Genomic DNA, 15712 nt, shown 5'->3' on the forward strand with positions numbered 1-15712 from the left:
TGCTAAATTAAACATATGGCAACAGCCAAACACTATAACAAAAAAATTAGGTCAACTTGCCAGCACTTGTCTATTACCATTCATAATCATATAATTCAGCTATGTCAATAAACAAGTATAGATACTAAATTTTAAAAAATGAATCCGGCACATTTTAATATAACAGTTCACTTTCAACATAGCCTTGCACTATCCTCATTCCTAGATTCCTCATTCCTAGATTAATATCAGTATTTTATCCTCCAGGGAACATAACAGAAAAAATGACCACAACTTTACTATATAGCATAAAAGACTCTAAAGGCACAAATAAGCAATTCAGAAATGTAAAGTTCTCATTAGATCATTTCACAGCTATTTTTAAAACAGGAAACAAACACACAAAAAACTAATGAACTATCCAGAAGCTATGTTAAGGCTCTTACTTGAAGCTGGAGAGTATGTCGAAGAATTGTCTCTTCTAAGGCATGGATCCACTTCTCTCGCTCATCAGCATCACGAGCTGAAATAAAAGATTATAAAATCAAAACCTTAATTTATACAGTAGAGCCTAACGTTTGAATAAAAATTTTTAAAATATATTTTTTTATATATTTTTAAAAGATACATAGATCACACAAAATGTTACATTAAAAAATATAGGAGGTTCTCATATGCCAAGCTAACAAAAAAGGATTGGCAATTTTCTTCTAACAATTTATGACTAAGAATAATTGTCTTCAGCATGTACCCTCCCCCAAGAAAACTAGAAAGGCTGTACAAATTATTTTCACAAGAAACCCTGTTGAAGGCATCAGAGACCAACAAGGTAGTAAAGAATTACCACACCAAGATCTGGAAGAAAATGAAAACCTAAGAGATAAATAAGCCTACTCTTTGGATCAGCTTTTCTCCTGAAGGCATTATAAATTCCAAGAGAGAAGCTGTAGGCTGGGCAATACACTTAAAAGACTTGTCAGGACAAAACTTTGAGACCTGCTTTCACCCAACAGTGGGGGCCCTGGCAAATAGGCCATATTTTGATTTTGCTTGGACTGGAATCCCAAAGGGCTAAAGCTTAAGGATGAAGCAGAATTTTTTAAATTCCTCAGTTTTGAGTCATATGGGTAGCCCATAAAAATCTTGATGCCCAAAAATGATGAGAACAATCCCAGAGTGTTAGTGACCCCAGGCACCTAGCAAGTGAAAATCTTTTCTGTAGGAAAGTAACATCATTCAAGCTGAATTACTGCTTTGGAAATAAACAATTTTCCAAATACAGAGTCCAGCATATAATCAAAGACATCCAAGTACACAAGGAAACAAGACCACACATAAATGAGAACCAAAAGACAATCGAAACACAGCAACAGGGGCTCCAGATATTTGAATTAACAAATCTGGAGTATACGTAATAAAATAAGACTGAAATGTTTAGCAGAGACTTAGAAACTGTTTTTTAAATGACACAGATTTTTAAAACATCAAATATAAATTTAAAATAGAAAAATACAAACAGCAAAAGTAAGAACTCAATAAATGTGTTTAATAGCAGATTAGATTCAATTTAACAAGAGTTGAATTGGTCACATGAAACTCATCAGAATGAAAGACAAATCAAATGGATGGAAAGTAATAACAAAGAGAGGGTAAACAACAGAGAGAAAAGGAGCGAGGGTATAACATGCATGTGATTAGAATACCAGAAGAAATAAGAGAGAGGATAGAATAGTAACAATATCTGACTAAGAATTTTCCGAAATGAATTGGAACGATTAACCAAGAGCTTTCACAAGCCCTAGCTATTCTAAGAAGGATAAATCAAAGACATTCACAATTAGGCACATAACAGCAAAAATTACTGCAAACCAATGATAAAGGGAGTATCCTAAAAATTGTGTGTCTGGGGGATTTTACTTTCAAAGAAGCATAATTAATTTGAGCTAAGGCCTCAAAGGAAACAATGGCTAAAAGAAACTAACTGCCAATCTAAATTCAAAGAAAAGTATCCTTTAGGAATTAGGATGAAATAAAGTCACTTTCAGACAAAACAGAGAATTTGTCACCAGCAGACCTCATTAAAGAAAATTCTAAAGGGTATTCTAAAGGTTTAAAAAAATAATGTTTGATGGAAGTCATTGAAGCAGGAAAGAATAAAGAAAATGCTGACAGACGTTACAAAATGGATAAACCTTGAAGACATGTTCACTGAAATATGCCAGGCTCAAAAGGCCAAATCCTGTACGATCTGATTTATAGGAATTAACTATAAAACACAAATTCATAAAGACAGAAAGCAAATTACAGCTTACCAGGGATAGGGGTGTGGTGGGGAATAGGTAGTTAAGGTTTAATGGGTACCAAGTTTCTGTTTGGGGTAACTGAAAAGTTTTGGTAATAAAGATGATAGCACAATATTGTGGCTGTACTTAATACCACTGAATTGTATACATGAAAATGGTTAAAACAGGAAATTTTATGTTGTGCATATGTTACCACAAGAAAAAAACATAGAACATAAATAAACTATGTGCTGGAGTTAATAATTACAATAATATTGGTTCATCAGTATTAAAAAATATACCACACTAATGCAAAACATTTATAATAGGGAAAACTCTGTGTATGGGGCAGGGGCGGGGATATGGGAACAGTACTTTCTTCTGTGAAATTTTTCTATAAAACTAAAACTACTTTAAATAATAAAGTCTATTAAAGAAATATGATAAGGATGTAGGTAAAATGGAATGAATACAGACTGAATAAAATAATAATGTCATCATCTTGTGAGGGTTTTATTTTGTTTTTTTGTGTAATTTTACAGCTTATTTTTTAAACAACATGATTTTATTCATACATATTAATAAAGTATACAATCCATCCAAATGGTATGTGGCATAATCACAGTTATGCATTTATCACTTCAATCATTATGAGAGCATTTTCACTAGTTCAATAAATTAAAACCAAACAAACAAAAATGCATCACCTCTCATTCTATGTTTCCCCTGCTGTTTGTTCTTTCTTTTCTTTTTCCCTCCCTTCCTCTCTGCCTTCCTTCTTTCTCCTTCCTTCCTCACTCCCTCCCTTCCTTTTACAGCAGTTTTATTAAGATATATTCACATACCATACAATCTATCCAAAGTATATAATCAGCTTTTAGTATAATCACAGTGTTGTGCATTCATCACCACAGAAAATTTTAGAACAATTTTATTACTGCAAAAAGAAAAACTCTACACCTCTTAGCAGTCACCTCTCAATCCCTTTATCTTCCCCAGTCCTACATAACCACTAATCTAATTTCATCTCTATAAATTGATTTATAGTTACATTTTATACAAAGGAATCATACAATATATATTATGTCTGATTTCTTTCATTTAGCATAAAGTATTTTCTCGTCTGATATTATATCTTGTAACATTAATATACATTTGTTCAGTTTCAAAGAAAGCAGTCTTCTATAGGCAATTTTACCCATATTCATATTCCACCTGAGGTTTTAATATGCTATACCAGGGGTCCTTAACTAGAGATCCACGGAAAGATGTAAGGGGGTCCATGAGCTTGAACTGAAAAACATCAACTCATTAGATGTTCAACATGATATATGTGTTGCCTTGTCAAATACTACATCACAGTTTAATGTTCTTATTCAAGATATACAATAACAGTCTGCATACTATGTTTTGTTTTTATTTTTTGTCTTTTTTTTTAAAATACATAGATCACAAAAATGTTACATTAAAAAATATAAGAGGGAAACGGACTTGGCCCAGTGGTTAGGGCGTCCGTCTACCACATGGGAGGTCTGCGGTTCAAAGCCCGGGCCTCCTTGACACGTGTGGAGCTGGTCCATGTGCAGTGCTGATGCGCGCAAGGAGTGCCGCGCCACGCAGGAGTGTCCCCCGCGTAGGGGAACCCCACACGCAAGGAGTGCACCCTGTAAGGAGAGCCGCCCAGCGTGAAAGAAAGTGCAGCCTGCCCAGGAATGGCGCCGCCCACACTTCCCGTCCTGCTGACAACAACAGAAGCGGACAAAGAAACAAGACGCAGCAAATAGACACAGAGAACAGACCAGAGAACCAGGGGAGGGAATTAATTAAATAAATAAATCTTTTAAAAATATATATATATATATAAGAGGTTCCCATATACTCCATTCCCACCCCCCACTCCTCACACATCAATAACCTGTTTCATCACTGTGGCACATTCATTGCATTTGGTGAATACATTTTGGAGAGCTGCTGCATCTCATGGATTATAGTTTACATTGTAGTTTACACTCTCTCCCAGTACCATTCAGTGGGTTATGGCAGGATATATAATGTCCAGCATCTGTTCCTGCAATTTAATTTAGGACAATTCCAAGTCCTGAAAATGCCCCCATATCACATCTCTTCTTCCCTCTCCCTGCCCTCAGCAACTACTATGGCCACTGTCTCCGTATCGATGATACAATTTCTTCATTGCTAGAGTCACAACAGTACTATAGTAGAATACCAGTAAGTCCACTCTAATCCATATTTTATTCCTCCATTCTGTGGACCCTGGGATGGTGATGTCCACTCCACCTCTAAATTGAGAGGGGGCTTAGGTCCCACAAGGCTGATGGATGCGATTCTCCTGCTTGCAGTTATAGGCACTCTTGATTCCCTGGTGTGGTGGTTGACCATCTTCACTTCCCTGTTAGCTGACCTGGGTACGTCCACTGAACCAGAGAGTAGGAGTCACCACTCTGCTGAGGCTCAGGGCCCAGCTGGCATATGACCAGTACAGAGATTCAAGTCTCCTGAGTATACACCAATCCCAGCACCAACCATAGGTTCGGCAAAAGTGACAGAAGAGGCTGACATGTTTTATAAAAATAAAATTTAACTTTAACTTTCCTATATTTTTGATGTATAGGATTATTTAATGTGTTAAGAAAGAAGCCCATATGTACAGTATTTTATCATATGTTTTTTAAATTTTTTTAACTGTATTTCAATATATCTAACAGATTTCCTTGTAATTTTATTTCATGCATTTAAAAACACTATTCTTGTGGGGATGTGTTAGTGTGGGTATGATAATACTTATTAAATAATACATAGTACTGTGTGGACTTACTATGATTTTTATTTTGGTGTAGTGTGTTCTGAGTGCAGTGGATAGGTGCCTGCAAAAAGGCTGGTAAGGGGAAGATGATGTGGCTCAAGCAACTGGGCTCCTATCTGCCATATGGGAGGTCCAGGGTTCAATTCCTGGGGCCTCCTGGTGAAGGCAAGCTGGCCCCCTGAGCTGGCCAGAGTGGAGAGCAGGCCCACATGGAGTGCCAGCCCGTGCAGTGGGCTGCCCATGTGGCAAGCTGGGCCAAGCAGAGAGCTGGCACAGTAAGATAAGACAACAAAAAGAGACACAGAGGAAAGACAATAAGAGACTCGACAGACCAGGGAGCTAAGGTGATTCAAGAGATTTGAGAACCTCTCTCGCACTCTGGAGGGTCCCAGCATCAGTTCCCGGTGCTGCCTAAAGAGAAGACAGACACAGAAGAAAGTACAGCAAATGAACACAGAGAGCAGACAATGGGGGGAAGGGGATAAATAAATAAATCTTTAAGAAAAAAACAAAAGGCTGGTAAGGACAGCAGCGATGGTTTTTTGACACTGTGGGAAAACTCAAATTTCTAAATGTTCCCTGAAAATGACTGTTCGAATAGATGTTGAACTGTGTTAGGTTATCAGGTATTAAAATCATGGGTTAAGTGTAAAACGTAATTTTAAATAATCCTAAAATTTAATTTAAAGACATTCTGATGTTGAGTGTCATAAAACTATCTGCTACTACATTCTGCGAAGGGGTCTATGGTTTTCACCTGACAGGCAAAGGGGTCTGTGGAACAAAAAAGGTTAAGAACCCCAGTGCCACACAGACCATACTACATTTTCTAGCTTTCCTTTTAGTAATTTACATGACCTTAGACTTTCCCTTTCAACTACTGTCATATCCTATAATACCACTGCTAGTTACAAACATTATGTTGTACTTTCACCATTCTATTCATTTCCAATGATTAATATACATTCATTTTAGTAATTCTGAACAATTTAACCCTAAGCTTTTCCATTCTCTCCATTTTCTAACCTCACTCTATTTCCTGGTGACCCATATTCAACTTATAATTCCATGAGATTACACATTATATTTAGTTCATTATAGCACAATCATATCGTGTATGATAGAGTAAGAGAGACAGCTCATTAGATGTGGCAGAGGTCCCAGGAAGAGTGATGGGCCTGATAGTCTACAGTGGACCTTGTGAAGAGAATAGAGCAGCTAAGCCCAGAAGGAAATGAGTCCTAGAGAGACGAGCCTTATATGCCAGCCTATAGCCGTGATCAGGAGAAGCTGGGACCATCGGACGACCTTAAGAGGAAGAAGGAAGGCTGAACCCTTGCAGACATCACCCGCCATCTTGCTTCACCATGTGGCAAATGGCTATGGGTAGGCAAGTACCTCTTACGGTACCTTGAGTTGGACTCTTTAGGGCCTTGTGACTGTAAGCTTCTACCCCAAATAAACACCTTTTATAAAATCCAACATACTTCTGGTACTTTGCATCAGCACCCCTTTGGCTGACTAATACAAAGAGTGAAAGCTAAAAGTATGGACTTTAGTTAATATAAGTATGATAATATTAACAACTGTATCAACTGTACCACACTAATGCAAAATGTTAATAATAGGGAAAACTGTGTGTGGGGTGGGGACACCTGGGAACGCTGTTCTTTCTATATGATTTCACTGTAAACCCACACTGTTTTCAAAAAATATTTTAAAATCCAAAATAAATAAATAACATGCAAAAATCCTATATAAAAATGTTCATATATTATGTAAGTTCAGTTTATTCCAAGAATACACAGTTGGTTTGACATGCAAAAGTTAATCAACATTCAACCTTAAAATATATTTCCACAAGGTTATTCACTGCAACATTGTTTGTTAATTGCAGAATATTGGAAACAACCTCCCCATACATAGGACAGGGTTGACTAAATCATGAAGTACTATGAAGCTATAAAAAGGGATGAGGAAGATCTATTAGGAATGATTTGCAGTGATTTCCAAGATATACTGTTAAAAAAAGAAAAGAGATAAAATTGTGCTATCTTTCATGTAAGAAAGAAGATATAAGAAAACACACATGTATCTACTTTTTTTTTAAAGATCTATTTTATTTATTTCTCTCCCCTTCCCCTCCCCCCATTGTCTGTTCTCTGTGTCCCTTCGCTGTGTGTTCTTCTCCATCTGCTTGCATTAACAGGTGGCACTGGGAAATTGCGTCTCTTTTTTGTTGCATCGTCTTGCTCCATCAGCTCTCTGTGTGTGCGGTGTCACTCCTAGGTGGGCTGTGCTTTTTTCACGCGGGGCAGCTCTCCTTGCAGGGTGCACTCCTTGCACATGAGGCACCCCTACGCAGGAGCACCCCTGCGTGGCATGGCACTCCTTGCGTGCAGCCAGGAGGCCCTGGGGATCGAACCCTCAGCCCTCCATATGGCAGGCTGATGCTCTATCATTTGAGCCATGTCTGCTTTCCTGTATCTACTTTTTATGCAAAAGAAATACTAGAAGGACAAATTACAAACTAAAAGTATTGGTTACCTATAAAGCATGGATGAGAAAAATATGGAAAGCAGGAGAGAATAGAAATGAGTTAGTAGGGACAGGAAGGTAGTGGCATTTCTCTGAATATATCTTTTTGTATATATTCAGACTCTTAGTGATGTTTATCTCCCCCATCTAAAAATTTTTAATTAAAATCAACCAGAATTGGGGGAGAGGGAGAGGCAAAGGAGAATACAAACAGTAACAAATGAGCCTGATTACAAATGAATAACATAACCACACTGAGGGGGATAAAGAAAAGAATAAACCTCAGTAACTGGAAAATAGTTTTTTTACCAAATAACGTAAGACTATGGAAAAAGACCTATATACAAATACAATATTCCAGTTAATAGATCTGATTTTATATAGGTGAGCAATTCTGTAACTACAAGTAAGTCATGATGAGAACCAGGTTTCTCACTGTTGCAAGGAAAAAAAAACTACAAATAAGCAAAGAGGGAAGGCTAGAATGAACCTGTGATGCTGGACTAGAATTGGAGATATCTGTATGAACTTAATTTTTTTTTAATAGATAGATATAGAGATAGAGATATAGAGAGACAGACAGACAGACAGACAGACAGATAGATAGATAGATAAGATAGATAGATAGATATGGAGGAGGGAGGGAGGGAAGACAACAGAGAGGGAGGAATATTACATAAGGATGTTTGGGTTAGTATATGTACATATAATTCCTCGCTCTGTTTCACTGAGAAGCCGTGGAGCAATGATACACCAGAACAATAAGCAAGCCTAGTATCAAAAAACTTGGTTTTGGAATACCATTCTTCAATAGAAGGAAGCAAGGCTCTTTGGAAAAATAATTGATTTCAATACCAGGGCAGGAAAAATACAAGGAGAGTTTGGAACATAAGCATTGTCTGAAAAACAATGGAAGCATGTCAAAAGGGCACAGGGGACTGTTTAATGACCAAAGTTGGAAGACAGTGAGTAACAAAATAAGTGACAGTATGGATTAAAACCCATCAAATAAAAATCTATGAACCCAATGCGATTTTATATATGTATAATTGAATAAAAATAATATATAATTGAATTTTAAAAATTATTAGGGGAGAAAGGAGAGTTCTTCCTTACAGAAGAATTTCAGTTAATAAGTATAGAAGAAATTAGATAAATTAAAAATCACCATTGGACATAATAATTACAAGCAAGAACTACAAATGAATGCTACAATCAGTGCACAAGAGTATGAGGAGAAACTGGGTATAAGCATATTCTCAAAGTAATTCCCCCCCAAGATATTAATTACAAAGAGGAAAATAATAATTTTGCAATGGAGGAATCCAGTAGATACCGCCTTAATCAAGTGATGGTTAACATCACAAGCAATATGATTTATTGATATTAATGTATCTCTAATACCATGAGGCACTTAGAAGGAAACATCATCACTTTTGTGGTATTCTTGCCAAGAATGCATAAACACAATATAATCAGGAGAAAATATCAGATACTCCAAATTGAGACACGATCTGCAAAATAATTGTCCAGTACTCATCAAAAGTGTGATAGTCCTGAAAGACAAGAAAAGAATGAGGAACTACCACAACTAAATGCAACATGGGATTGAGACAGCTGTGGATCAAAATGGCAGGGTGAGACGTTTCAGGGCTCCATCTCCCTACAGAAGCTTTTAACAACCAGCAGAACTGGCAGAGATATCTTTCTAAAAGCTCCAGAAATCAGTTAAAGGAATGCAGGGTAAGCATGAATAAAGAAAAAGGCGACATAAAAGCAGCAGCACCTTGTGGTGCCCTAGCAGATCCCTCTCCCATTCATTCACTAGCTCAGTGCAGAGCCAGCCCACACTCTCACGGGGATCCCTGGTCCTGGTACTGGAGGGAGCAGAGTAACCCTAGTGCACACAATGGGAATATGTATGTCTGGCCTAACTAGCCTGGTGGTGGTCTAAGGGACTTGCTGATTCAGAACTTGCCCTATGTGTAGAAGGCAGTTCACAGAGCTCTCCTACAGAATGCAGGAACGGAACAGTCAAGTTGATGCTTCCTGGAGCAACAGACTGCTGGCTGTAGGACACTCAGTGCAGTGTCCGGGACCATGAGGTAACTGCTTCCTAGTGAAGATGGGACAAGATGCATATGCGCAAAGGTCCAGGGAGACCTATATGCTTTGACCTGCGGCTACTAAAATTAAGTTGGAAGAAAAGCAAATGAGATTGTTACAGATTTAGGATGTTAGATTTAAGGCCCACGGTAATTACAAAGAAAATATCAGAGCATATGCAAGCTCATAGAGATGGAAAATTAGAGTACAGGTTGCCAGAGACAGGGAGCGGGGGGGAATGCAGAGTTAATATATAATGGGTCTAGGGTTTCTGTTAGGGAAGATGGGAATGTTTTAGTAATGGAAGGTGATGAGGGTACCACAATATTTTGAATGTGATTAATTCCATTGAATGGTATGCTTAGGAGTGGTTGGGATGGGAAGTTTGGGCTGTGTATACATTCCCACAACTGAAAAAAAAAATGCACCTAAAGAGACAATGGCAATTAAATACAATACATGATCCTGGATGGGATTTAGCAAGGGAGGAGAAAAGGTCCCAAGGGACATTTTGGGACATATGATAAAATTTGAATACAGACTGTAAGCTTTGTATAAATGTTAAATTTCTTTCCCTGGATAAGTACTCTTAAGGTGCTTATATAAATGAATATCCTTGTTCTTAGGAAATGTACATGGCTGTAAGTATTGAAGGAACATGATACATACAACTTACACTCAAGTGTTCAGAAAACAGATTGACAAAGAGAGACAGGGAAGCAGATTTGGCTCAACTGACAGAGCGTCTGCCTACCATATGGGAGGTCCAGGGTTCAAACCCAGGGCCTCCTGACCCATGTGGTGATCTGGCCCACATGCAGTGCTGATATGCACAAGGAGTGCCATGCCATGTGGACGTGTTTCCTGTGTAGGGGAACCCCACGTGCAAGGAGCGTGCCCTGCAAGGAGAGTCAACCCGTGCGAAAAAAGCACAGCCTGCCCAGGAGTGGCACCACACAGAGAGCTGACGTAGCAAGATGACCGAATAAGAAGAGACACAGATTCCTGGTGCCACTGACAGGGGTACAAGTGGACACAGAAGAACATACAGCGAATGGATACAGTGAGCAGACAATGGGGGGGCTGGTGGTAAGGAAGGGGAGAGAAATAAATTAAAAATTAAAAATCTTAAAAAAAAAAGAGAGAGAGACCTATGGATAGATAAAATGATATGGCAAATGCGGCAAAATGTTAAAATTTGTTGATTTGGGTATGGGGGTTGAGGTGGTGAGTAAGGGTATGTTGGAGTTCTCTATATGGGGTTTGTTGTTTTTTGTGTTTGTTTTTTTAAAAACTGTCCTGTAAGTTTGAGAGTATTTCAAAGTAAAATATTAAATAAATAAATGCAATATGGAATCCTGGATTGAATCATGGAACAGAAAAAGAGCATTAGGGGAAACATTCAAATAACCTCTGTACATTAGTTAAAAGTACTGTACAAAATGGATGGAAGATCCAACTCAGCGTGTGGAAGACATACACGCAGGGGGAAAGCTGGCATGGGTTACTGAAGCCCAAAGCAGGAGGAAGAGGAATCTACACAGTGTGGTAGTCTATTATGGAGAATCGGAGAATCAGAACCCAAGAAAGGTATGTAATGTACCCAGGCTGTGGGCTACAGTGTCTGCCTGGTGTGAGGTTTCTAAGGTCAGGAGGATTGCATCCTCAAAGGAAAGTAGGTGACCATGGTAATGGGAAACTAATTACATATAGGAGTCATCGAAGAAGTAAATATTATAACAGAGATAAAAGGCTTCTACCTGTAAGAGAATAGAATCATAAATATGGGAAGGAAGAAAACCAGAATTATTTCTGTGATGTTAGACAAAAATTGGAGTTATTGATATGAACTCATGGTTTTCAATATATTAATACATGTTGATAAATACATTCTAATATAAATATGTTCATGGATCATATGTACACAGCACTCATTTATTTCCTAGCTCTGTTCACTGAAAGGTTCTAGGAGCTGTGACACCACAGTAGCAATAATTAAACCTAGCACCAAGTATTGATTTCTAAATACCATTCTCTTTTCAAAGGAAACTGGGTTCCTTGGATAATGTTTTGACTTCAGAATATCCTTTTATCCAGAAAGTAAGGAAATACTCAGAGAATGAGATGGACATGTCAGAAGGACACTAATGTCATCTTAAAAGAGATTCCACTGGTCAACTGAGGACAATTTGAGCATCAAAATAAATAATGACAATAACTAATTATAATCTATCCTACAAAATAGGAAACCATGAATTCCTACTGATATGCATAAGTGAAAGCCTGATGAGGAATGGGATACTTATACAGCTTCAAAATACCCACAAAATATTAACTAAGAAGGGGAAAAGACAGAACTTTGCAAGAACAAAAGTCTTGGAAATACCACATTAATCAGGTAATTAAAATAAATACCAGTAATGGGACAAGTTGAAATTCTGTGATAAGAACACAGCAATATTTCTGTAAACTTTCTGATTAGGAAAAAACAAACATTCTACAAAATAGTTAGCTTAAAATCTTCAAAACGGTCAAGTTCATGAAAATCAAGGAAAGACCAAGAATCTATTCCAAACTGAAGGAAACTAAAGAGACATAATAACTAAATGCACCATGTGATTTTGAACCAGATTCTCTTGCTACAGAAGACATTATTTGGACAACTGGTAAGACTTGAATAGAGTCTAAGAATTAGATGGTAGTAATGCGTCAATGTTAATTTCCTGATTTTAATGGTTACATAGTACTTATGTAAGAAAATATCCTTGTTTGCAGAGAATACAAAATAAAGCATTCTGGTGTAATGGGATACCAATTAGGGGTTAACTTTCAAACAGCTTCAGAGAGCAAAAAAGTTCTCTGTACTGTATTTGCAACTTTTCTGTAACTTTGAAGTTGTTTCAAAAAATTTTTAATTACATTTAAAAACCTTATTTCAATAAATCAAGATGACCTAAATGGAAATATATATCATATTCATGGACTGGAATATACAATATTATAATGACATGAATTCTCTTTAAACTGACCTATAGATTAAATGAGAGACCAGTTAAATTTCCAAAAGGCATCCTTTAGAATTTGTCAAGCTGATTCTAAAATTTTTACAACATCCAAGGACAAAGAATAGGAAAGATTTTCTTGAAGAAAGAGAAGCTCTCTTAGGAAAGTTTACTCTACTAAATACAAAGTATTATTATAAAGCTACAGTAGTTAAGAAAATGTGGTATTGGAACAAGAAAAGATAAATAAACCTTTCTAACAGAATACACCAGAAACAGACCTACTCATATACATAAGCACTTGATTTATGACAAATGTGACACTGAAGAGCAATAAGGAACAATCTTTCCAAAAACGGTGTTGGGACAAGCTGGGGAGAAAATGAAACCTCATTCTACCTGTACCACACACAAAAATCAATTCCAGATGATTCCTTAATTCCTAAATGTGAAGAGAAGACACTAAAGCTTCCAGAAGGTAAAATAGAATAGCTTCATTACCTTGGGATAAGAAAAAGCTTCTTAAATGGTATACGCAAACCTCCTAATCATAAAGTATATGATTGAGAAATTTAATTACATCAAAATTAAGAATTTTGATATAAATTTTGATATAAATGGTGTCAACAAAGGACACCATTTAGAGAATGTCACGGCAAGCCACTGCGACAATATTCATTCAGTAAGTTAAATCCAGTAAGTAAAACACTAAAGTTTTCAAGATTTTATAATTTCAGCTTTTATTATATATCTCATCACATTTTTCTACATTGTACTTATTTTGAACAAGTAAGAACAAGAGGTCATTTAAAAGATTTCACTTTGTCAATGTAATGCTCACAAACCAAATCATTAAGAAATAAATTTTAAGACAAGGTTCCAACACTACTATACCTTACCATCCCTGATCCAATGCTCAGTAATCTGTCCTCCTAGGGTCATATTTTCTTCTTCTTTAAGACTTACAACAACTATGAATAAATTACTACCTGTTTGCAAAAGGAAGTGGTTATTTGCCTGTTCTCTAATTGAAGTTAAAAAAAAAAAAATACCCTCTATTATCAGAAAGGTTTCCTTTTCTCTGAAAGTTATTGTGAAACCAAAATATTACGTAAAAACCGTGTTTACAAGATTAAGTACTGAGATGACTTGTTCAAATGTCTACTGAGGCCCAATATGCATCAGGTACTATGTTGGAGATAGGAACATGGATAAGACAATTCACGATCTTAAGTAACTCACAGTTTTCTGGTACATATAATCAATCTTCATCCATTCGAATATCCTCTGATAGCTTTGTTTATTAAAATCCAATTCATTCTTCTGGGCTAAGCTTAAGTGTAACTTTCTCCACATATGAGGATGTGCTCTTAAAGAATTCAAATAGTCTAACACTCAGGTAGTGCCCGGATACATGCCATGTTTCAGTCATTGTCCCAGGCACTAGAGACACAATAGTTTATAGCTCTAATCCAGCAATAATCAGGGTCCAAATCTCACTTTTCGTAATCACTGCCCGATATACTCTTCCATGAACCCCTATATTTCAGTTACATTGTATTTACTGCTCACTTAACTCACAATACCCAGGCTTTTGTTCAAGTTGTTCCCTCAGCTGAAATGCACAAAATCCATCTTTATCAGTGTAAATATTAAAAACTAAATCCATTGAGCACTTAATTTGTGCCACCGTGGATCTAAACATATGACATTTATTAACTACTGTGTTCCTCACAACAACTACATGAGGCAGGTATTCTTATTTTATAAAATAAAGAAACAAAAAGGTTTAGTTTTGGCAACCACATACCACTTAGGAAGCAGCAAATAAAAATGGAGTCTCTAGGCTGCAAGCAATCTAGACCTGTTAAATAAGCCTTATCCCATACCCTTCTTGCTAGACAAGCCCTTCCTAAGGAATAATATAAATCTTTTCATACTTGGGAGATAGTAGATGAAATGGAAAGAACGAGGGAAACGGACTTTGGCCCAGTGGTTAGGGCATCCGTCTACCATATGGGAGGTCCGCGGTTCAAACCCCGGGCCTCCTTGACCCGTGTGGAGCTGGCCATGCGCAGCGCTGATGCGCGCAAGGAGTGCCGTGCCACGCAAGGGTGTCCCCCGCGTGGGGGAGCCCCACGCGCAAGGAGTGCGCCCAGGAGGAAAGCCGCCCAGCGTGAAAAGAAAGAGCAGCCTGCCCAGGAATGGCGCCGCCCACACTTCCTGTGCCGCTGACGACAACAGAAGCGGACAAAGAAACAAGACGCAGCAAATAGACACCAAGAACAGACAACCAGGGGAGGGGGAGGAATTAAATAAATAAATAAATCTTTAAAAAAAAAAAACAAAAAACAAAAGAAATGGAAAGAACGAGAGACTTACTGTCAAAAAACTTGGGTTTATGTTCCGAACTTTACAGTTATGACACCTGGGAAAGATAGTACTTAATACCTTTGAGTTGGATGCACATATTTCAAAAAGGGTTACTATCCTATCACCAACTATCTCATAAATCTACTATAAAAATCAGGAGAAATAAGATGCATAACAACATTGGGGGTTGCAGCAGTTTGATACTGTTTGTGAATTCCAAAAGTACATATTTGATTATGTTTGTAAACTCATCTGTCCCTCCAGGCATATTAGATTATATTGGATTCAGAGGTTTCACTTTTACTTGATTAAATAATTATTAAGGCTTTGATTGGGCCACATCAGTAGGACAATGATTCCTGCCCCCTTGGCGGGCAGGGTCACAGGGAAACTACACGGCAGAGAAGGTAGTTTGGAGTTTTGAGCCCAGCAAAGCCAACACACAGGAGAAGAACAAAAGGAATAGAGTCGGCTCCCTAGACAAGGCAGAAGCCCCCGGGGGAGACACAGAGATGTTCGCCTGATAGTCTACAGCAGGCCTTGTGGAGATAGCACAGCAGCTGAGCCCAAGAGAAACCCAAGAAGCCTGAACTCTTGGCAGATGTCAG

General features: G+C 37.6%; 1 protein-coding gene across 9 annotated transcripts in view; it reads right to left on the bottom strand.

The window, feature by feature from the left end:
- Positions 1–15712, bottom strand: part of OSBPL9 (oxysterol binding protein like 9) — a 201250-nt gene that overhangs the window by 93189 nt on the left and 92349 nt on the right. For all 9 annotated transcript variants that reach the window (XM_004476492.5, XM_004476489.5, XM_004476487.5 and 6 more), the window contains one exon: positions 426–502. In XM_004476492.5, the coding sequence (XP_004476549.1) occupies positions 426–502 (77 nt within the window). The remainder of the gene's footprint in view (positions 1–425; positions 503–15712) is intronic.

The sequence above is a fragment of the Dasypus novemcinctus genome, chromosome 9 (assembly GCF_030445035.2).
Source record: "Dasypus novemcinctus isolate mDasNov1 chromosome 9, mDasNov1.1.hap2, whole genome shotgun sequence".
In the NCBI taxonomy this organism is placed as follows: Eukaryota; Metazoa; Chordata; class Mammalia; order Cingulata; family Dasypodidae; genus Dasypus; species Dasypus novemcinctus.